Below are 23,262 nucleotides of genomic sequence, written 5' to 3' on the forward strand. Positions count from 1 at the left end.
GCCAAGGCCGCCATCATGCCGGGGCCTCGAGGCAGCAAACGCGCTCTTGCGATGGTCTGCGGCGCAGGCTGGAGCCCCGCGACAGAGCCGAAGAAGCTGCGGCCCGGCAGCAGCCACGCCGAAGCGCCGCAGCACAGTGTGCGACGTGAGCTTCCGGCCCGCCACCTCGGCCACCCGCATCAGCAGCTCCTCCACCCCCGCGCTCATTGCGCCGAACTCCTCGAAGAGCAGCGCCTCCACATGGCACTTCCCCTTTGCGTCCGTGTACTGGCCCTTGACAGCCTCGCAACCGTCCCGGTCCCCGTCCGCGGGGGGGGGGTAGGCTCTCGGCTGAGGCCGGGGCCCGTTTGCACGCGGGCGTGTAGCGCGGGCGATGGAAGTGGAGATGCGAGGCGCAAGCCACCTGACGCCCTCCTTGTCTGGGTGGAGCGCCCTCCACGGCGAGATCGGCCCGCTTCCGTCGTTCTGCGCCGGGGTAAGCTGCGCTGAGCAGGCGCCGTCCTCGCAGCCGAAGAATTTCTCGTTGGCGCCTCCCTGCGCCGCGCCGCCGGTCGACGCCGACAGGGCGGACTAAGGGCGAGATCCGGCGAGCGTAAGCCGAGACGTGGCCTCAGCTCGTTGTCCAGGTCTCGGGCACCTCTCGTCCCACCCCGGGCGCATCCAAGCGGTGGCTGACTCGACTCGGGCACATCTCGTCCGCATCTCGTCAACATCTCGGACACATCTCGGACACATCTCGTCTACATCTCGGGCACATCTCGTCCGCATCACAACTACACTCGGGCGCCTCCCGTCCCGCCTCTCGTCCGCATCTCGGGCGCATCTCGTCCGATCTCGGCGACATCCCGGCTACGCTCTGCCTCGCCGCAGAAGAGCTGGTACTGGTAGAGTCCGGAGTGGTCGGCGTTGATGTAGACGGTCGTCTCCACCGAGTCGCCCGGTCGCACGCGCGCCACGCCGTTCTGACCGTAGGGCTGGTCACTCATGCAAGGATGCTTTGGCCAGACGTCGCGGTCGTTCCAGTGCGCCGCAGGGTTACCCGTCCACCAGTTTGAGTTTGGGGCGCCTGCATCGCGCACGGAGGGTTCGTGTGGCGGCTGAGTCGGGCACGGGGTCTGTGCTGCGCGGGCCTGGCAGGCGGTCGTTCGTCTCCTTGCGTTCCAGCCCGCAGTGGTCGCACGCGTAGGGCTGCCTGTCGCACTCCGAGTCGGATGCCCCATCGCAGACACCGGCCCGGGCGATGAGTGTGCGGGCTCGGACACCGTCGGTTGGCGTACAGAGCGAGCCGGGCGCGGTGCCGGCGCAGACCACCTGGTCCTGCGGAAAGACGGCCTTGAGCAGGTTGCCGTGCCCAGCGCAGAAGCGCACAGAGGCGGCCAAGATGATGAGGAGGCGGAGATGCATGTCAAGCTCCGAGTCGGCGTGAAGAGCGTACCTTCGACACCAAGAGGTCGTGAGTGCGGCCGCCACCAGCGCGTGAGGCGACGCTGGTGGTCAGCGGGTGTTTTTGAGCGAGGCGGCCAGGGCACGTGGTCAGGGAGGCAGGGGCGGTGCGAAGGGAGCTGAGGAACTGGGTGGAGACCGTACAGCGGCAGCACGAGGGCGGGTGGCGGGCACCGTGCTCGTGGCGCGCCGCGACCCACAAAGCGATCTCTCCATCACGACACGCTTGAAAAAGAATTTTACAAGCCCCGCACGATTCACGACAAAGAATTTGAGAATAGAAAGGAAAAGAACGAAGAAAGAGCCGCAAGGACCCGCTCGGGTTCGACACCAACCCGATGCTGCTCCGCGCCATGTGCATGGCGTTCGAGTGAACGCCGTGCAGGCAGCCCGTGCCTTTTGGTGTACCGCGTTTGTACCGCGTCCTGTGCCCCCGAGTTCATTTAATAAGAGCCGCAAGGCGTGAGAAAGGAAAAGAAAGAAAAAGTGTCGTGATCGTGACGACGCAGCAGCGGTCGACGCCCGCGCAGCTGCTGCCGAAGAAGGTCGAGGCGTTGGCTGGCCAGCGTGTCGTCGCCGTGTCCGCAGCATCCCTCCAAAGCCTCGCCCTTATCGCCGACGGCGCTGTCTGGAGCTGGGGTTGGGGAGCCTATGGCAAGCTGGGCCAACGGCGACCAGCAGCACCAGCTGCTACCAAAGAAGGTCGAGGCCTTTGCTGGCCAGCGCGTCGTCGCTGCGTCGGCTGGAGCCGTGAACAGCATCGCCATCACCGCCGACGGCACCGTTTTCACTTGGGGCCAGGGCGGCCACGGCTGCCTAGACCAATGGGTGAGCTTATGCGGAGGCGCGTGAGCCGATTCTACGCGCCGACACTCCGGATTACCCTGCCCAGCAAGCCGCCGGAACCCAGCACGGCCAAAGGATATCCACCTCGAGAACCTCGAGAAGCCGCCGGAACCCAGCACGGCTGTGTTGTTTTGGCAAGCGCAATGAACACCTTTCTCGAAAAGACCAAGGCCCGCGCGCTCGAGGCGCACGAGAAGACCAAAGCGTCAATGGAGAACGCCAGGCTGCGGGCGATGGAAGCCAAGGCCGGCCTGGATGCGGCGCGAGTGCGCGCGCTGGAGGCGACAACGAGGGCGGACGCGGTGTCTGGCGGCAGTCGCTCGCCTCACACACCCTCGCACGGCGCTTCGCAGCGGCGCAGCAGCGGCCAATCAGCATACTCGCCGCGGCGCTCGCCGGTGCACGCTCCGGCAGCGCGCGAGCCAACGCGGAGAGAGAGGCGCGCGGCGACGCTCATGCAGCGGCGCTTCCGCGACGCGCGCGGCCGCTTCCAGGCGCGTGCTCGGCTCGTCGTCGCGCTGCAGGCGCAGGCGTCGTTTGGCCGCGCGATGACAGAGGCGGCGTATGGCTTGTGCGCGGCGGAGAAGCTGTACGTCGCAGAGCTAACACCTCCTAGTCCTAGACACTTCCTAGACACTTCCTAGACACTTCCCAGACACCTCCTAGACACCTCCTAGACACCTCCTAGGTACGTCGCAGAGCTGATGACGGGCGTGGAGCTCGCGTCCCGAGCTCGGTCCGCCTTGCGCGCACGCCCGCCGGCTAACTACTAACTAATTAGTGACTGATTAACGAATTGATTAAGGTCCGCCTTGCGCGCACGCCCGCCGGCGCCGGGCGCGACGACCGCGGGCCAGCCCTCGGAGCGAGCCTAGACACTTCCTAGACATTTCCTCGACACTTCCTAGGTACGACCGCGGGCCAGCCCTCGGAGCGAGCCTCCGCCTTCTTCCTCCGCCTCCCGCCGCTGCTGGAGGCGCATCAGCGCGTCGCCGCCTCGCTCGCATCCTACGCCGAGCTGGGCAGCGGACACTCCGAGCGCACGTCGGCACGTCGGGCCCACTCCTCGCCTCCGCCCCCGCCCCCGCCGCCTCCTCCTCCTCCGCCTCCACCGCTGCCTCCTCCGCCTCCACCGCCTCCTCCTCCGCCATTTCCGACGCGAGCCGGGGCCACCCCAACCCCAACCCCGCCGCCGCCGCCGCCAGGGCAGCCGCCGCCGCCGCCGCAGCAGCAGCAGCAGCCGCCGCCGCCGCAGCAGCCGCCAGGCCTCCCCGCGTCGCCCGATGCCTTCGGCTGTGTGTACGAGGGGGAGGGCGGCGGCGGGGGCGAGGCGGGGGAGAGGCACGAGGAGAGGCACGAGGAGGGCGGGCGGGGCGACGCTCCTTCGCTCGTCGCTTTGCTTGCCGAGGCGACACTTCCTAGACACTTCCTAGACACCTCCCTAGACACTTTTTCGACTCGCTTTGCTTGCCGAGGCGACACTTCCTAGACACCTCCTAGACACCTCCTAGACACTTTTTAGACTCGTTGCTTTGCTTGCCGAGGCGACACTTCCTAGACACCTCCTAGACACCTCCTAGACACTTTTTAGACTCGTTGCTTTGCTTGCCGAGGCGATCGAGGCGCTGGCGCCGCTGTACGAGCGGTACGCGACGGTGCGGGCGGCGGAGTGGGGGAGGAGGCTAAATAAAGGCGCTGTTCACGCGGCGTGGCCGCGATAGGCGTGGGCGGCGGAGGGGGAGGAGGCTGTGTGCGTCATCGAGGCATCGTGTGCGCTCGGCCCCTCCGACGCCGCCCGTTCACTGCTTGATTGGTCCGTCGTTCGATACGCAGGAGTCGAGTGCGCTCGGCCCCTCCGACGCCGCAGAGCTGCGGAGGGTGCTCGAGCTTCCGCTCTCGCACCTTCGCCGGCACGAAGAGGCGGCACTTCCTAGACACTTCCTAGCCACCTCCTAGACACCTCCTAGACACCTCCTAGACACCTCCTAGACACTTCCTAGACACTTCCTAGACACCTCCTAGACACTCGCACCTTCGCCGGCACGACGAGGCGGCGACCGAGCTGAGGCGCTCTCTTCAATCAATTAGTTGAGTCATTCTAGTCGATTAACTAGGCGGCGACCGAGCTGAGGTACGCTCTCCCCCGCGGCCACTCGGCGGACGCGCCGCTGCTGGCGCTGCTGGCGCGGCTCGCCCTCACGCACGGCGCGGCGGAGGCTGCGGCGGCGGAGCTGCGGCGGCGGAGGGCGTTGCGAGGGGTGCGGCGCCGCTTCAAGCCGGGCGAGGTTGAGCCGCAGCTGCTCGTGGGGCAGACTCATTCACTAATTAGCTCGTGACTAGTTAACGAATGAATTCAGGTCGAGGCGCTGCTGGAGGGGCAGGGCGCCGCCGGCCGCGCGTTCGTGCACGCCGGCCCGCTCCTCAAGGCGAACGGGGTCGCCCTTCCTAGACACTTCCCCGACACTTCCGAGACACTTCCCCCGCGCGGCACAAGGCGAACAAGGTCGGCCGGCTGTCGCGCGTCTACTTTCTGTTTTCCGACGCGATCCTGACCGCGGAGGAGGCGCGCTTCATCACTCGCTTACTCAACGAATTAATTAAGCAACTCATTCACGCGATCATGACCGCGGAGGAGGCCCCAGGAGGCCCCAGGAGGCCCCAGGAGGCCCCAGGAGGCCCCAGGAGGCAGCCTGCCAGGCAGCCTGCCAGGCAGCCTGCCGCTGAGTCAATAGCTACTTGCTCACTCCCCCGGGGGGGTGCGCGAGTCCTTAACTCATGACCTCTACGCCGCGAGGCGCGCGGAGGCAACTCGCGCGCCGCAGCCTCCCTCATGCGCAAGGTGCCCTCCTTCCTAGCCACTTCCTAGCCACTTCCTAGCCACTTCCCAGGCACTTCCTAGACACTTCCTAGACGTTTCCTAGCCACTTCCTAGACACTTCCTAGACACTTCCTAGACACTTCCTAGACGTTTCCCCCCATGCGCAAGGTGCCCTCCTTCGCGGCTAATCTCGGCTAATCTCGGCTAATCTCGGCTAATCTCGGCTAATCTCCCTCATGCGCAAGGTGCCCTCCTTCGCGCGAGCGGGCCGGCCGCACTTCACCGCTTCGCCGCCCACGCCGCCTTGCATCGACGCCGAGGAGGGGGGCGGAGGCGGCGGCGGAGGCGATGGCGGCGGAGGCGGAGGCGATGGCGGAGGCGGAGGCGGCGGTAGTGCCGGAGGCGGCGCCGCCGAGGCGCCCCAGCTGCGGAAGTGCAAGCTGCTCCCTCTAGCTGGCGGCTGGGTGCGCCTGGCGCGCCACGGCGGCGGGGCGGCGGGCGGCGCGGGCGGAGACATGTCGACATCACCGCCGCCGGCGGCGGCGGCGGCGGCTGCTGCGGCGGCGCCAGCCTTCTTCGAGCTGCACCTGCCGCAGGCGGAGACCTTGATCAGTGAGTGCATCCACCAATTCATTCACTGGCGAGCCGCGCTGAACCCCGCAGGCGGAGACGGCGTCTCACTTGTGGGCGCCGTCCGCGTCGGACCGCACGATCTGGGCCCGAGATTAGCCGAGATGCGCCGAGATTAGCCGAGATCACGATCTGGGACCGCAGAGAAGCGGCGCGGCGCCCTCCCGAGGTCGAGCTGACTGCTCGACACATGCTCGACACATCAGGGCGCTGATCACAGGTGGCGAAGCTGCGCCGCACCCTCTCCGCCGTCAGGCTGGGTCCCGACTCTTCCCCCCCCCCCCCAACCCTAACCTTAACCCTAACCCTCACCCTAACCCTAACCCTAACCCTAGGTTCGGTCCCGACTCCTACCCCCCTCCGCCGCCGGCGGCGTATGCGACCTGCGCCGAGGTACGGCGGCTGGCGCACGAGCTAACTAATCAACTCATCAACTAATGGACTAATGAACCAGTTAATTGCGCCGAGGTGCGGCGGCTGGCGCACGAGCTAACTAATCAACTAATCAACTAATGGACTAATGAACCAGTTAATTGCGCCGAGGTGCGGCGGCTGGCGCACGAGCTAACTAATCAACTAATCAACTAATGGACTAATGAACCAGTTAATTGCGCCGAGGTGCGGCGGCTGGCGCACGAGCTCACTAATCAACTCATCAACTAATGGACTAATGAACCAGTTAATTGCGCCGAGGTGCGGCGGCTGGCGCACGAGCTAACTAATCAACTAATCAACTAATGGACTAATGAACCAGTTAATTGCGCCGAGGTGCGGCGGCTGGCGCACGAGCTAACTAATCAACTCATCAACTAATGGACTAATGAACCAGTTAATTGCGCCGAGGTGCGGCGGCTGGCGCACGAGCACGTCGGGAGGAGGCTGGCCGAGGCGAGCGGCGCACTCGTGCAGGGCGACCTCATCACCCACGCTAGTGTGAATGAACTTAGTGAAGGAGCTACTGATGACTCAAGTGGTGAATTGACTAGGCGACCTCGCGCACGCAGCGGCGACGCTCGATTGCGAGGCAGCGTGGCGGGCGGCGGCGGCGGCGGCGGCGGCGAGCGACTTTGAGGAGAGCGCGGGGCTGGGCGGGTGGTCCCCGTTGCACGTCGCTGCGGCGGCGGGCAACGCCGTCGCCGTCGAGGCGCTGCTCGAGGCGGGCGCGTCTCCCTCCGGCAGCGGCGCCGCGGAGCTGGCGCCGCTGATGGTTGCCGCGCTCTGTTGCGCGTGCGGCCCGCCTCCGCCGCCGCCGGAGCTGCCGCACTCTCCTAGCGGGCCGGCGCCGCCGCCCGCCCCGCCCCCCCGCGACGCCGGCCCCGCGGCGCGCGTGGAGGTGCTGCGCTTGCTGCTCGAGGCGGGCGCGGGGCCGGAAGGAGGCTGCGACGCGACAGAGAGCGAGACGCCGCTGCTTCTGCTCCTCGCGACGCGCGCGCCCGCGGCGGCGGTGGCGGCGCTACTAGCCAGCGCCGCCGACCGCGCCGCGCCGTGTTTCGACGGCGCGCCCGCCGAAGAGGGAGTGCGCAGCTAGCGACCCTTGATTGCCGAGGCGGCCGTCAATAGGCACGCCCGCCGCGCTCCTGGCGCTGCGCACTGGCCCACCTGGCCTCGAGGCGCCCCCTCACTCATCATCACTTCGTTCATGTTTAACGGGCGGTTGCTTAGGCTCTCACGGCGGCCTGGAGGCGCTCCTGCAGGCGGGGTTGTGAAGAGAAGAGCTGTGAAGAGAAGGGCTGTGAAGCGAAGAGCTGTGAAGAGAAGAGCTGTGAAGAGAAGCGCTGTGAAGAGAAGAGCTGTGAATAGAAGAGCTGTGAATAGAAGAGCTCCTCCAGGCGGGGCTCGGCGGGGTCACCCTTCCGAGACACCTCCGAGACACTTCCGAGACACTTCCCCCGCTCCTCCAGGCGGGCCTCGACCCGGCCGCGCGTCTCCGTCCCTCCGGCCTCGCCAGCCGCTCCCTCCTCCGCCTCGCTGTGAACAGCGCCTCTTCACACCTCCAGCTGTGAACAGGCCTCGCCAGCCCCTCCCTCCTCCGCCTCGCTGTGAACAGCGCCTCTTCACACCTCCAGCTGTGAACAGGCCTCGCCAGCCCCTCCCTCCTCCGCCTCGCTGTGAACAGCGCCTCTTCACACCTCCAGCTGTGAACAGGCCTCGCCAGCCGCTCCCTCCTCCACCTCGCTGCCGCCGCAGCCGACGCGACGTCGCTGCAGCTGCTTCTGGCCCACGGCGCGCAGCCAAACGGGCTCGACGAGAGCGGCCGCCCTCCGCTCTCGCTCCTTCCAGCCGGCGCGGAGGGCGGTGAGGGCGTCTGCGCCGCCGCCGAGGTGCTGGCGTCGCATGGGGCGCGGCCAGAGCTGGCGCGCGGATGGGAGGAGTCGCAGGTGCTCTGCCGTGAAGGCCGTGAGGTTGATGAGTGGATCACGTTGACTCGCCAATCACTGCCGCAGGGGGAGCTTGTCCGCCGCGCGGCTCAGTCCGGCGTCGCCGCGCACAGGGCGAGGCTAGCCGAGAGATGCCGAGATGCCCCCGAGAGGTGCCGAGGGTGCCCGAGGGGGCCGGCCCTTCTGCACACAGAGCAAGCCTACCCTACCCTGCCCACAGCCGAACCCTAGCCCGGAGCCTTCTCGGCGCCGTACCACAGGCGAGGAGAGAGGCGCCGCTTCCTAGACACTTCCGAGACACTTCCGAGACACCTCCCAGACACTTCCCCCGCAGGCAAGGAGAGAGGTGCCAGCCCTGCCCGCCGCTTCGGCGCACCCGCTGGCTCTGCGCGCGGCGGCGGCGGCGTGGCGCCCCCGGCGGCTCGTCGGACCGGGGAAGGGTCTAGGAAGTGTCTCGGAAGTGTCTCGGAAGTGTCTAGGAGCCGGCGGCCCGTCGAACAAACGACCGCAGTGAGCAGCGTCTCTTCACACCTCTAGCTGTGAACAGGTGCCCCGACGACTCGTCGGCGACTTGCATGTGCTGCGGCACTCCCTTCGCCCAGCTGGCGGGGCTCTTCGACTCTGGCAAGCACCACTGCCGCTTGCTCGGCCTCCTCGTCTGCAGCGGCTGCTCCGCCCACCGCGCCGTCCTCAAGGCTGGCGAGGCGCCGGCGCGCGTCTGCGACGCTGCCCACTCGATGCTGCGCACCCTCGAGGCCGCTAATTAATCACTAATTAACCACTAATTAACCACTAATTAATGACGAGTTAGTGACTAACTAATGACTGGTTAATGACTAACCCTAACCCTAACTCTCGAGGCGGAGGCGGCGAGCCGGCCCCTCGCGGCGCGCCGGCGGGAGCGGCGGGCGGAGGGGCGGGGCGGAGGGCCGCCGTCGGCGGGCGGCCACGCGGCGGCGCGCAGCGAGCTGCTGGGCGAGGGCGAGCCCTACTGGGCGAGCCGCGAGGGGCGCGCGGCGCGGCGCGCGGCGGACGGGCGGCCGCTGCCGGGTGAGGGCAAGGCGGCGGGGGCGGGGGCGGCGGCGGCGAGCAGCGCCGCGCGCGAGGCCGTGGCGGCGCTGCACGAGCGCGGCGAGAAGCTGGCCAACTTGGACGACAAGTTCGCGAGGTTCGCGGACGACGCGGAGGACTTCGCCGCCGCCGCGCGCAAGCTGCGGCGGCAGCAGGAGTCTGGAATGTTTGGGCTCGGGTTCGGCGGCTTGTGAGGGGGTGCGCGGCGATGGGGGCAGGCGCCCGGGCAGCGCGAGGGGGGGTGGTTGAGGGCAGCCATTGACTGAGTGCTGTAGTAGTACAGACCGCACACCGATGCGCTGTGCCAAACCTGATCCCGAGAGGAGCCCGCGGAGTTCGAAAAGCGAGGACAACGAAGATGATGAAGCTAGGTCTGAGTTACCTCTTTGTGCCCAGTGTCGTGCAAGGGAGTTTTGTTGTAAAATTCTCTCTCTTGTTGAGCTTTGTGTAGGGTGAGTGAAGAGAGACAGACTGAGCGAGAAGTTCAGACAGAACGCCATCAGAACGGCGTCGTCCGTAGTGCGTAGAGCCTAGAGCCGTAGAGCTGTTTAACGTTGGGAGCTGAACAGTGTTGCTAGTCACGATGGCAAACCGGTGTAGAGCGAAGTCGCCTCTATTTGTCACTCGCCATGCGCGTCCTTGGCTGACCCTCCAAAACTCCCTCCCCGCCGTTCGCGGCTCGGCTTGCGTATGCGGGTGGGAGCTTCGAGGACATGCAGGCGTCCCACCCCCTCCGGCCATCCCGGGGCAATTGGAGACAGAGATTGTTTGTGAGTGTGAATACTCACACTCACTCACAGATTGTTTGTTCGGTTTTGCTGGGTGGGTGCAGGGTGACGGCCGCACTCCCGATAGCAGACTTCTTACTCCTCCGCGACGCGTGGCCGAGATGCGCATACCATGCAGGCGAAGGGGAAGGCGGAGGCGGAGGCGGACGGAGGCGGGGAGGCGGGGATGGGGGTGGCGGCGACCTTTTAGCGCTGGATCGCCCATGTTATGGCGCTAGCCAAACTTGTTACCGTTCTTCGTCTCACGTTCCTCTTCGTTTTTGCACGGTATTCGGATTTTCGCTATTTGGTCGTGTGGGTGGGTGTGTATTCCGGGATTAGTCAAGGGTACCGCGTCGGCGACGCGGGCGCCTTGCGGGCAGAGCCACCAATAGGGTTTGTGGAGCGTCCAGACATGTAAGGTAAGTAAGGTAAGGTAGATTTCTCCACACACACAAAGTGGTGGGGCAAGGGGGGGCGACCCTCGCATCTCCACGCCCGGACACGGGCAGGAGCCCCACGGCATTCAAAGTGCAAGCACTGGCCCGGTGCACGTGGGTGAGCAGCCTGCCCCTCCCTACCGACAAACCAACTCCCGCACACACACAATCGCACTCTGGCCATCGAATGACTCCGAATGACTCACTGTGTGTGCTAAGACAGAATCTCCGCAGACAGCCAAAACGGGCCGTGCCGCGTTTGTGGTGTCCTCTCAAGCACTAGCATCCGGGCGCCGCACTCGAGTGGGCGGGTCACATCTATGTGGGCCCAGTGTGCGCACTAGGCGCATATGCTAGTGCTATCCTGCCCTATATGGGAGGCAGAGGGATGGGGGGAGGGGGGGGCAGAGGTAAGGTGGGGGGGACTGGAGAGGGCCTCAAAGGTCCTCCATGGGGGTGGGGTCCGGCCCGAACAGGTCGAAGCCGGTCCCGTCATCGCCGCCGGCGCCGTCGCCCTCGTCCGCCTCGGAGGCGGAGGTCGTCGAGCGGGGCGTCTCGCCCGTCGCGAACCTGCCGCCGAACACGGCGTCGGCCGGCGCCGAGGCGCCGGCAGCCGTGATCAGGTCGGCGACCTTTCGGTCCCTGCAGGCCGCATCAATTTTGCCGCCCCGGGACGGCTCGTAGAGCTCGTTGGCGAGCCAGTCCCGGGCGACCTTGGTCGCCACGGAGCCCAGAGGGACCGTGGCGTACACCAGGTCGCCGAACCCGCTGCCCCCCTCGGGAGGCAGCGAGTAGGCGACCTGAATATTGGACCCCGCTGGGTTGCGCGCCGCCTGCGTCGCAGCCTCCAGGCCGTCCATGACGAACTCGACGTTCTCGCGCAGCTGCGCGTGCGGGTAGTCCGCACGCTCAGCCTCGCTCGCAGCCGCCGCCGCAGCCTTCTCCGCCTTGTTCGCCTTCTGCCGGGCCTTTTTGGCCCTGCGAGCCGCGGCCCGAGCATCCTTTTGCTCCTCCGTCAGCTCCTCCTTCCGCGGCGCGGTGCGCTCGACGAACGAGCGCTCCGCCGCCTGCACCGGCTCGCGGTCGCCCGCGGCCTTCTCGTGCTTCAGGTCGAAGGTCGCCGTCCCGTAGCCAGGGACCTCATACCTGAGCTGCGACACACCTGCAAGCCTTGCGGCAATGAGGCAGTCTTGCATGTGCGCGCGATCGCTGCTATTCCAGGGCCGTCCGCGGCGCATCCCCGGCGGCCCGACGGTGGCCGGCGCTTGCGCGCCATACAGAATGTGCAGAACGAGGTGTACAGAAGCGTCACGAGGAACGAGGTGCGTCCTCATCGCATCAACAACGCTAGCAACAAAACTTCGAAACCGAAAAGTCCGAACGCGGTTAGAGATCGCTGCGGTCGGTATACAGTAAAGTCGGGGTAACTAGGTGCCAATCGCTACTCAAACCCGTCTCTCTCCGCCAGGAGCGGCCGTGTCGGCGGCGGCGGCGGCGAGAGATGCCCCAGCACCAGCAATTGCGTCGGAGGCGGAGGCGGGCCCAGCAGCGGCAGCAGCACCAGCAGCAGCACCCACATCGACCAAATTGCGAGGCTTAACCCACACGCCCGACCCACCACCACCCCCTCCCCCTCCTTCCCTCTCACCGCCAAGACAGGCGGCAGCGGTGGGGGCAGCGGCGGCGGCGGCGGGGCCAGCGCCAACGACAGGGTCGAGAAACACGCCTAAGGGACGGTTCCGAGAAGGTTCCGAGAAGGTTCCGGCACTCTGGGCTGTCTCTCGGCCACCTCTCGGCCACCCCCCGGCTCCCTCTCGGCTACCACTTGCCGGCGCGCTGCTTGGAGTGGTCGTACGAGTAGACGCGCCCAAATCTCCCGTTGAGCTCGGGCCGCCTGTGGTCCACCCCCTCCCCGTGATCAGGCGCCGTTCACAGCTGCCGCCGTGTCTAGGAAGTGTCTGGGGAGTGTCTGGGGAGGTGTCTGGGAAGTGTCTATAAGCCGCAGCCTCTGCAGGCCCTGCAGCCGCACGCGCTGTCCGAGCAGCGCGCTGAAGTCGCCCTCGCCGCCGCCGTCGCTCCACTCGACCTGCGCAAGTGACGGGGGGAGGGGGGGGGGGGCGAGTAGACAGACGACAGCTAGGAAGTGTCTGGGAGGTGTCTGGGAAGCGTCTGGGAGGTGTCTGGGAAGCGTCTGGGAAGCGTCTGGGAGGTGTCTGGGAAGTGTCTGGGAAGTGTCTGGGAAGTGTCTGGGAAGTGTCTGGGAGGTGTCTGGGAGGTGTCTGGGAAGCGTCTGGGAGGTGTCTGGGAAGCGTCTGGGAAGCGTCTGGGAAGTGTCTGGGAAGCGTCTGGGAAGTGTCTGGGAAGTGTCTGGGAAGTGTCCGGAAGCGAGGTGTGTAGGGAGTGCCTAGGGAATCTCTAGAAGGTGTTCGTCAAGTGTCGGGGAAGTGTCTAGGAAGTGTGCGAAGTGTCTGGGAAGTGTCTAGAGAGGAGGCCTGCATCGTGGTCTGCCTCATCTCTCTGCGCCTCGTCACGCAGTTGTCTCCTTGCGCGCGAGAGGCGCTGCGGGGAGGCGGCGGAGGAGGAGGAGGAGGAGGAGAGATCACCGGCGCAGGCGCTAGTGCGGCGGTGGGCGCATCGGCGTCGGGGAGCTGAGGAAGAGGAGGGCCACGGGTAGGCGCTGCTGCAGGAGGGGGGGGGGGGGGGGGGGGGAGCCTCGGCGGCTTGCACAAGCTCGAACCCCGCTACATACCGCGCTCAGACGCGATATACACCACACCGATATATCGGAGGGGCCACTTGCATGTTCCACTCTCGCGCCGCACCTCGCCCGCAAAGCGCGGCCTCAGGTGCCGCCGCTCCTCTCGTGCGATCTCGTGTGATCTCGTGTGATCTCGGGCGATCTCCCCCGCCAGAGGTCGCCTCAGGTGCCGTCACTGGTGAGGTCATGAGCCCGGGGGCTCGATAACTAGTCTGACACGTGTTTTGCATGACAAGATCCTCCTCGGCGCCTCTGGCGGTCTCCCGGCGCTCTCTCGATCTCCCGGCCGACTCGCGCGAAGCTTGGAGGGCAAGTGTCTCGGAAGTGTCTCGCAAGTGTCTCGGAAGTGTCTCGGAAGTGTCCGGGACCTAACGACCGCGCCTCCACATCGCGCGACGGCGTGGGGCGGGATAGCGAAGGGCCGGCGCTGGACGGCGGCGCGGGGCTTTAATCCGCGCCGTCACGGCGCTGTCGCTTCAGGGAACGGGCCCGGCGCAAAGTAGTCTCGCGCGGGCCAACTGATGAGAAGCGGAGGCGCCATCTCTCGGCGCAATCTCGGCTGGATCTCGGCGAGAAGAGCGGGGGAGAGGCGCGCACCCTCGCTGCGCCGACTTGACGGTGGGAGGGTCCTGCGGGGCGTCGAGCGGGGAGGGGGGTGGAAACGGTGGCGCGTAGGGCCCCCGGGGCGGAGGCGGTCGCGTGTAGGGCGGAGGCGGTGGCGCGTAGGGCGGAGGCGGTGGCGCGTAGGGCGGTGAGAGGTGTGGTTTGGCGGCGGGCGGCGAGATGGGTGATTTGCGCGTGCTTTCCAGGGGGATGCCCGATGGGAGGCGGTGGCAGCTCCAGGATAATACACGGCGGCCGATGTGCGAATGAGGGAACACGCAGACTTGCACTGTCGCAGGCCCCGTTGCCTGGATGCCTCACTCGGGTGCGCGCTGCACGTTGAAGTTGAGAGTGTGCCCGAACGTTGGCGGACGGCGCGCGGCGTGTGTCGGCGCCGCGCGTGTGTGTGCCGATGTGTGTGCGTGTGCGTGTGCGTGTGCGTGTGCGTGTGCGTGTGCGTGTGCGTGTGCGTGTGCGTGCGTGCGTGCGTGCGTGTGCGCGTGTGTGTGTGCCTTCGGGCGGTCGAGCCTGGTCACGGGCGTGCGAGAAGAATTTAAGGTGATCTGTGCGTTTGAGCGGTACTTGAGGAGCACCGCGACGCAGGTGACGCCGAATGCTTGGGCTGTGGTCATTTGGCCAAACGTATGGAAGTGGTCGTTTGCCCATCCGCCCGTTGTGCAGTTGACGGGATCGCTCCAGCCATCATTCGTCTTCCAGTTTGGGCCGCCCGTCGCCTCGTAGAAGAGCCGGAGGACCGCGGCATCGGCTGGCTTCAAGGCCACCGACATGATTGCGTGTTCGCAACGTTATCTCGTCAACGTTTCGTCATCAGCCGCAATCAGCGATGTTGAGAGGCGCTGGTCTCCGGCCTGCGCTGCTACACTGGTCGCCGTCGCCCATATGACGAAACGCCGTGAAACTTAGTAACGGCGGAGGGTGGGTGGTTGGTCGCCGCCGTCGGCTCCCTCAAAGCCGAGTCGCCGTCGCCGTCGCCGTCGATGGCCGACTACACGACGCGGTGCGCGGTTGGCGCCGCGACGCCGGCCGTCGCCAACGGCGCGATGCTCACTCTCATGCAGGGCGTCGCGAGCGGCGGCTTCACAGCGATGAACGCCCTTCCCATGCAGCTCGCGATGAACTCGACTTTCGTGTGGACCTACCTGGTGCTCCAGTGCCCGCTCGAGGCGATCCAGGGCCGACAGTCGTTGTGGCACAATGTGTTTGCGGGCGGCACACTCGGCTACCTCGGCGCCGCCACAAATCGCGTCGGCCTCTTCGGCATGGAGTACACCTTCCTCGCAAATCGCATCCCGCTCGCGGTGGGTGGCGCACTCGTTTACGGCACGATGGGCGGCGTGCTCGGCGCGTTGGGCGGCAAGCGACCGTGAGATCTGTTGTGTAACAACATGCTGCTCCCGGCCCAGTGGGGATTTTGGCGTACTCAGTGACCGTCTAGGAATAAGGTAAGGTAAGGTAAGGTAAACTTCTCCACACACACGAGGTGGTGGGGCAAGGGGGGGCAACCCTCGCGTCTCCACGTCTGACGACAGGAGCCCCACGGCATTCAAAGTGCAAGGCCCAGTGCGCGTGGGTGAGCGGTGTGTGTGTGTGTGTGTGTGTGTGTGTGTGTGTGTGTGTGTGTGTGTGTGTGTGTGTGTGTGTGTGTGTGTGTGTGTGTGTGTGTGTGTGTGTCTCACGTCACTGCATCCTCCGCCGGTTCCTCCCGTCGCCTCTTCTTTGTTCGAATGTTTTTCAATCCATCCTTCACGAAGCCCTCCCATGTAGCTAGCGTTCTTGGCGAATGTCTCGAAATGGCCAGCAGGCGCTGTCTGCTCGCGGTCTGTGCGGGCCGCTCGTCCTCCTCGCCCTTCTTTCGTCCTCCCGTCCCTCCCCTCCACCATGGCCTTCTCGGCACTTCTTTCTCCATCCGCCTCGCCCTGCCTTTTCGCATCGTGCCGTTCGCCCTCCATTCGGTGACCTCCATGGCTGTCCGCCCCTTTTTGGGTGGCGCTCTCGATACGGTTGCGTCAACCTCGACGTCGCTGTCGCCCTCCCCGTCCCCGCCGGCGTCCGTGCCTCGGTTCGCGTCATCGGTAGCGTCTCCGTTGTTCCCTCGTGCCCCGCCGTCGCCCTCTCTGCTCGGGCCGTTAGCGATTTCGCTCCTCCTGCGTGTCGCCCCTCCGTCCCCTCCCCTTTCTTCGTCGTCATCGTCGCTGTCGCGAAAGCCCTCCGGTCCCTCGATTCCCTCGCCTATCCCCTCCGCTGCGTCGTCCCAGTTTATATCCTCATCCTCTGCGCACGTCGCGTTGGCTTCCTCTCTCCCCCTTTCCTCCCTGCCCCTCTCGCTGTCTGGTGTTAGGAATCCTAAATGGCCGGCAATGCCATATCTTTTGTGCCTAGGTTGTAGAGCACCTTAAAAAACTAGTATGTCTTGGAGTGAAAAGTTTTTCGATGAGGTGGGGATCCGTGGTGAGCAGATTCCCCGATTCTCCAGATTCCCCCTCGAAAACCGCCCATTTTAATTCACTGCGGCCGCGGGTTTGCTCGGATTACTTTTCACTCGAAGACATACTAGTTTTTTGGCGTTCCGGTGCCTACAAAAAATATCCGAGATCATATGGAGCTGACCATAGGGTTTGCGGCGGTCACTGTCCTACCAGCGGGCACAGATCAGTGGGCCGCGGACACCCGTGAATGACCTTAAACAAACAACTCTCTCTCACAGCACGGCCGCGTGGCCCCCGGGCTGCGGGTGGGTGCTCGCTGTGGCGGCCGCCGAGAGGGCAGCGAGCGGCGGCAGGCCGCCGACGGCGTCTTGTATTTGGCAAGAAGGGCAAGGCGCGCGCCGAGGGCAGGGAACGGGCGAGGCACGCGGCCTGGCGGGAGGCGGTCCGCTTCGTGGCGGCGAGCCACTACCCCTTGTTGTAACGACGACCCCCTCCGCCGACCGTCCAGGAGCTTCTACGACTCTTTTTACTGAGCCGGTGGGTGTGCCAGTCCGCGCCAGTCCGCGCCCTTGTCGTGCCAGAAAGAAAGAAAGAATTTTACAACAAAAGTCCCTCGCACAACACTGGGCACGGGACTGGCGCGCACTGGCACTAACACAGGGAAAGAAAGAAAACAGACAACCCAAGGGAGGGATGGGAGGACGGCACGCCGCCACCACACAGGGATTTTAAGGAGATGGGTGTGGTGCGCTAGCCGTCGCCCACCCTTGGGCGTCCGCCTCTTCCTATCTCTCTTCGCATTCTCTCTCCGATTCTCGCTGCAACCTTCGTGCCACCTCGCGGTCGCCCCCTTCTCGTCGTGCTCTCCCTTGTCGCTTCTTCCTCTGTCACCGCTCTTCTCTGCCTCGTTCTGCGCCGCCTTTCGACAGATTTTTCTTTCTGCGGCCGCCCGGCTCGCACGCCTGCTGGCTCGTGCACAACACGCCCAGCCCCATGGATCCCGGCTGGTTCGTCCTCTGCCTCGCTCTCCTCCTCGAGTGTGCGCTCGTCGGACTGCTCATCTTACCGGTGCCGTCCAACAAGGCATTCCTGCCGCCAACGCCGCTGCCGCAGCCGACACCGCCCTCCGACGCCGCCGCGGCTGACGCTGCTCCTCCTCGCGCGCTCAGATCCGAGGCCTGCTCAACGAGTGGGTGGTCTCTCTGCTCTCGAACCAGGGCGTCAAGTACGCCGGCTTTGCGATCCTACTGCTGGACGCCTACTATTTTGCCGGCACGATGGACGCGCTCTCGAACCCGCTCGTGCACGTGGGCATCGTCGCCTCGCCGATCGACGACGTGATCCTGTCGTGCGAGGTCGGCCTCGAAAAATTTCGGAACGAGCGCAACGCCTACATCACCGGCTTCTCGCTCTTCATGTTCCTCGTGCTGCGACGGCTCACCTCCAGCCGCGGGTTACTCTTGCGGCGCGCACCGAACCCACCGTGCCTGCTCAACCCCGTAGGCTCGTCGACATCCAGAGCCAGCTCTTCCACGCGCGCGAGACAAACAAGCAGAGCAGTCGGGTGCCCGTGGGCAAGCCGGTGGAGGAGAGCGGCAAGCCAAAGCGCTACTGACGGCTTGGCGCCCCGAGGCCCCGTGTTGCCTCGACCTCTGCCATGCACGCAGCCCGTTACATTGTGTGTCTTTTTGGGAGGACACCGACGGCCGGCTCGTGCATCGGTTCGTGTACAATAAATATGTATGTATTAGTAGGATCGCGAATGTTGGACGGAGGGTGGAGACGCGTCCACCCTCCGTCCCCAGGGGCAGGGCGCAGGGGGGGTCAGGGGGGGACGGCTCGTGTGGGATTTTGCATCTCGGCTGCATCCAACGGCGGATATGGGCGGCCTCGAATCACGGTCACGTCGGCGAGGTGCGCAAGCGGAGCGGTAGCGCCTGAGCTCCCGGGCGGCTGCGCCGGCCGCGCGGCGGCCGGCGAGGCACGGACGAGACCGTGTGGGTTGTTGTGCGAGTATATGGGCCACGATGTCTCAAATATGAGGGGTTTTGACTCCTACCGGCTCCTGACGCTATCCCTGGCAGCTCTAATGGCCAGGGTCAGTAGTGTTGTGATAGATGGTGCCCATACTAGCGCAGGAGCTGCCACACTCGCCCGGACCGTCCCCTTCTGGGGCCGGTTCCGCAGCCCGCGAGAGCCGACAGCGGGGCCGTGCCGCGGGTGCCTACTGCCGAGTGCCACAAACACTGCGCCGTCCCGCCATCACCTACAGGCTGTCTTGTGTGATGGTTGGGATGTCCAAACGCCACCATCTTGGCTCTTGCGACCTCAAACCCGCGAGCTGTATGGGTGGTCCTGACGTCGACAGACGCCCGAGGACCATGGTGAAGCTGAGCCGGAACGCGTCGACAAGTCTCGCCTGAGCCCGTGGCGGTCGCCGGCTGAGTCGCTGTGCACGGACCGGTACCTCAGGCGTCACCTCCGCAGCCTCAGGTCTCACACTCCATCACCTCCGCCGGGACGCCGTCGGTGGCACGCTCGGCGGCGTACTTTCTGCAGCTCCATCTCGAGTACGGCGTCGAGCCTACTCACTCCAGTTGGATACACGCACTCCCTGGGACCCAGGGAGTGCGTGTATCCAGCAAGCGGTGCGACCCGGCAGCGCGCGCAGGCTGCGGAGCTGCAACAAACTCGAGACACGCTTTTTTGGGACATTTTCGACGCTTTTGGCCCATATACTCGCACAACAACCCGTGTGTGGGGTTAGTGAGGTGTCTATGGTCGCCCTCCTCACGGGCTAGCCGCCAGCGGCCAGCCCTATCTCGCACTCACTGGCGGTGACAATTCAATGTGTGAGTGTTTGCGAACAGAGGCACGTGTGCTAATTCTAGGCCGCACGTCGTGGCACTATGACGAAGGTAGACGTGCGGCTGCAGCGCGCCCGCCGCAGGCTCGGCGGTGCGCGCGTGTTAGCGATAAGTTGCGGGTAGAGCCGTTCCCGACTTGTCGAATGCGAGGCCTCTGCGACGAGTGCCAGTCGCGCTGCGGAGCCACGCCCTTCGAGCCGCGTCCCGTCGGCACTACCCTCGAGTGCGTGTCGCTTTGGTTGGCGACACCCACTCGTTGAGGGCAGTCCGGCCGACGGGAGCCTGTCGCGCGCCGGCGACTAATGCGGCGGGGTGGGTGTGGGTACAAAGCGCCGCTTCGACGAATGAGGTTGGCAGGCGCCCCTCACGAGTCCGTTCAGACATGCCACACGCCCCTCGCAAGCGAGGTTAGTAGGCGCCCCTGGCGAGACCCGCAAGAGATGCCCCACCTCCCTCGTACCTATACTCCACCAATGAGGAGGTGAAAAGATCTTATCAGCCAGGCGGGCAGGGCAGGCGTGCAGGCGGGCGGGGTCAGGGAAGAGGGCCCTCGGGTTACGCCTCGCCCGGCCCCCTCCGAGGGGGGAAGGGGAAAGAGGGGGGCCCTCGGGGTGCGCCTCTCCCGGCCCCCTCCGAGGGGGGAAGGGAACTATTCTCTGTCCATCTACAGCGTGGGTGGTGGTACACTGCTTCGAGACAGCTCCGCCTCGCGCCCTGCCTTCCTGGAATACTTGCGAATACCCGACGCGGAATACAATACGTAATTAATTAATGAATTAACTAATTAGGTTAGGACGTGGAATACAGCACTCGAGGTCATTAAGTAATAATAAATTAACCAATAATCAATTACCCCACCGCCGCCGCGCCTCCCTGCCCGCCGCCGCGCCGCGCCGCCGCCCGGTGATTATTAATTCATTATTAATTAATTAATAAGTAATTATACCACCCGCCGCCGCCCCGCCCCGCCCGCTGCCTCGCCGCGCCGCCGCCTCGCGCCGCCCGTCGCCGCGCCGCGCCGCCGCCCGACAATTATTAATTCATTATTAATGAATTAATAAACAATTATACCACCCGCCGCCGCGCCGCCCCGCACTGCGTCGCCCGCTGCCTCGCCGCGCCGCCGCCTCGCGCCGCTCGCCGCCGCGCCGCGCCCCCGCCCGATGATTAATAATTAATAATTATTACCCGATTAGTAATAGTGTGTGTGTTTGTGTGTGTGTGTGTGTGTGTGTTTGCCTGATGGCAGGGAAGTCCAAGGCAGCGGCGAGCGGCAGGTGGCGTCGGCGACGTACTCAGGACACGATGGCGAAGCCCACAGCGCAGGAGCTCGGCAGCAGCGCCGACAGCGGCCCCGCGCCGCGTCGGCGGCGGTCTGAGCGAGGCAGCCTGTACTCCTCAACCTCCTTGGCACTCCCCCGACGAGCGGCGCGCTATGCGGGCCCGCCGCGGGCGACGCGGGCGGCGAGCCGACGTGCGTGCCGCAGTCATAGGCAGCGCTGGCGAAGCGAGGAGGTCGGCGCAGGCCCCCAGATGCGGTCACAGCGAGAGAAGCGAGACAGCAGATGCTGTCGGAAGGGTGAGGAGCAGCCTGCCGTCGAGCGGCGCGCCGCACAAGCCCGCTGTCGGCGGCCCGGTTCGAGAGCAGGTAGTCGTGGTAGTATTGAGCGCGCAATCGCGCCCGAGCCGGCCCGCCCTGGCCCTGTAGACCCTCCCAGAAAGTTGGCGATGCTCTACAGCATGCCCAGAGCATACCGGACAGGCTCCCGTCGAGCGACGAGCTATGCTGGCTCGCCGCCGGCGGCGAGCTCGAAGACCCGCGCCGAGCCTCGCCGAGCCTGGCGGGCCCACCCACACGCCCGCGGCCGCAGGCAAGCAAGGCGAGCTTGCTGGCGTCTTTGCCAAGCGCCAGCATGCCAAAAGACACCTCGCAGCGCGCGAGACGTGCCGAGACCGATACGCCCTGGCGCCGCGCGAGCGTCCGGTGCGCTCCCGCACCAAGCGCGCCGCCGCCGCGCGCATTCGCGGCGGCAGCGGCCGGGGGCGGAGCGCGCGCATAGACAGTTGTTATGGCGCGGAATCAGAGGCCTGTGTGTCGAGCCTGTGTGCTGTGAGAGAGAGTTGTTTTTCTTGCATTTTTGCACCCGGCTAAGGGAGCAAGCAAGCCCACTCAACCCCAAGTACTCACCGTTTTACAGTGGTGTTTTTGTCGCATCGGCTGCAGCCTCTGCTGGGGCGGAACGCGCGGGGTTTTCGGCGCGATGCCCTCGGCGAGTACACGCTACAGCACCGCCGCAAGCTCTCCTGCGCGCGCGTGACGTGTGGGACGCGTGCGCTGCGCTCAAACGTCGCGATTTGGCGATAGGCGTTCGAGCCGGCGCACAGCGGATAGGTGCGCCGCGCAGGGGGGGTCGGAGGGGTGCGAGAGGGGGCGTGGGTCGGGCGCGCACCGGCTGGCTCCGGGAGCGGCCGTCACGTCGAGGAGTGGGGCTGTCGGCGGCTCGAGCGCCGAGGCGAGCCGCTCTGCTGCGCCGCCGACAGCCCCTCTTCCGAGCCGGCGCGTGGAAGCGAGCCGCGGCCGGTGTCGCTGGTGTCGCTGGTGCGGTGGCGGCGAGGGTTCATCGGCCGGCAGCGAGAGCGACCGTCATGAAAGGAGGGGGGGGGGCTGTCGGCGGCCCGTGTGGCTCACTGCCGATCCGGCGCCTGGCGGCGGGGGCGAGCCGCGAACAATCGTCGCTGGTGGTGGTGGTGCGGCGGCGGCGGCTCGCCCTTCACTCCAGCCGCGGCTCCGTTCCCGCCGCCGCCCACCGTGCACCTACCACACGCTGCCGAGCAGGCACCCGGCTCAGGGTGGAGTCGGTCGGGCCGTCGGTGCCGGAGCGGCGGCAGTCCATCGTGTACGTGCACGGCGCCTTTGCGCGCCGCGTTGCGGGGCGAGGCGCGCTTGGCGGAGCGTGTGGTGCGTGGAGAGGCGTGTGTTGTGGGGCTGCCTGTCCTTTGTGCTGGCTGCAGCCACAGCCTGCAGCTTCGGTGTTTGTGTCACTCAACTTGTGCGGCTGGCCGCATTTTGGCACTGGTTTCTTCCTGTCTTTCTTGACGTCTAGCGGAACCACCGCCGAGAAGTTCTCCCGCAGGGTTGCTCTAGGTGTGATGTGGGTCCGGGGTTGTGTTTTTGTGTGAACACAACATCTCGCGCTCAAATCTCCGACTGGTCGTTGCGACATCCCATGCGCCGCACGCCGCAAGAGGTGCGTCGCCTTCAAGGCCAGAGAGTCGCGTTGCGCGACCTCGCGAGCCGTACCGAGCTCAACGGTAAGGTGGGCCGTCTCGCGGGAGCTGACGGTGAGCGGTGGAAGGTGGAGCTGGACGGCAGCGGCGAGGTGGTGAAGGCTCGCGAGCGCAATCTGGAGCTGACGGGCCTCGCGGAGACCGCCTCGCTCGCTGCCGCGCTCGACGACAGACCGCCTCGCTCGCTGCCGCGCTCGACGACAAGCCGTATGAGTCGTACACATTGCCGCCGCTGCACCTCCCTCGCTACCACCATTATGTGCGAGCGGAGGCGAACGGACGCCGCGAGCCGACGCTCGAGGATGTGTTTCTGCTCGAGTACGAAAAGTTCGACGACGGCAGCAAGCTGTGGCCGGTGCTGGAGAAGGAGAGGGAATGGTACCTCGAGGCGCGCCTCCACGACTTCCTGCTCGCCGACGGCTACGAGCCGCCGAAGGGAGCGGAGCTCGACCGCAAGGCGCCGCTCGCAGCCAAGGCGGCGCGGCGCAAGCGGCGGGAGAGGCTCGAGAAATTCCTATTGCGGGAGCAGCTCCGCGAGCAGATGCTGGAGATGGAGGCGCAGGAGAAGGCCGACCTGCAGCGCGCGCGCAAGGCCATGAACAAGGCGGACCAGACGGCGCGCGACAAGGAGGCGCACGCGCACTTCCTGCGCATCACCGTCCACCTCGGCTCCGGCACGCACGCGCCCAACGTCGGCGGCGACATCCAGGAGGAGCTCCGCGCGATCCAGCGGCGCGACGAGCGGGTGCGTCCACCCCCGCTCTCACCTCCACCCCTCGCACCCGCACCGACCCTCCTTGCCGCGCGCGCTCAGGAGGGCCGGCCCGCCTTTTCTTTCAAGGAGAATTTTAACATCGCGCGCGACGGCCGGAAGGAGGCGGGGAAGCTCGAGCAGCTCTACGTCAA

The 23,262-nt window shown here is 65.9% G+C and overlaps 3 protein-coding genes across 3 annotated transcripts; 2 read left to right on the forward strand and 1 right to left on the reverse strand.

The window, feature by feature from the left end:
• Positions 1–10,830: 10,830 nt before the first annotated feature.
• Positions 10,831–11,972, reverse strand: EMIHUDRAFT_114571 (hypothetical protein; the record flags this gene model as incomplete). The annotated part of the gene is made up of 2 exons (XM_005779914.1): positions 10,831–11,539; positions 11,845–11,972. The coding sequence occupies 2 exons, from the start codon at positions 11,970–11,972 to the stop codon at positions 10,831–10,833; spliced, it is 837 nt and encodes a 278-aa protein (XP_005779971.1).
• Positions 11,973–17,194: 5,222 nt separating this feature from the next.
• EMIHUDRAFT_114573 (hypothetical protein) lies at positions 17,195–17,816 on the forward strand (the record flags this gene model as incomplete). Its single annotated transcript, XM_005779915.1, has 3 exons — positions 17,195–17,269; positions 17,371–17,654; positions 17,705–17,816. 3 exons carry the CDS (start codon positions 17,195–17,197, stop codon positions 17,814–17,816), a joined length of 471 nt encoding a protein of 156 aa, XP_005779972.1.
• A 3,413-nt stretch (positions 17,817–21,229) lies between these two features.
• Positions 21,230–22,265, forward strand: EMIHUDRAFT_443150 (hypothetical protein; the record flags this gene model as incomplete). Its single annotated transcript, XM_005779916.1, has 3 exons — positions 21,230–21,353; positions 21,434–22,112; positions 22,137–22,265. Coding segments are annotated over 3 exons (839 nt in total), but the record flags the coding sequence as incomplete, so codon positions are not given.
• Between the last annotated feature and the right edge of the window lie 997 nt (positions 22,266–23,262).

Source organism: Emiliania huxleyi (assembly GCF_000372725.1).
Source record: "Emiliania huxleyi CCMP1516 unplaced genomic scaffold EMIHUscaffold_223, whole genome shotgun sequence".
NCBI lineage: Eukaryota > Haptophyta > Isochrysidales > Noelaerhabdaceae > Emiliania > Emiliania huxleyi.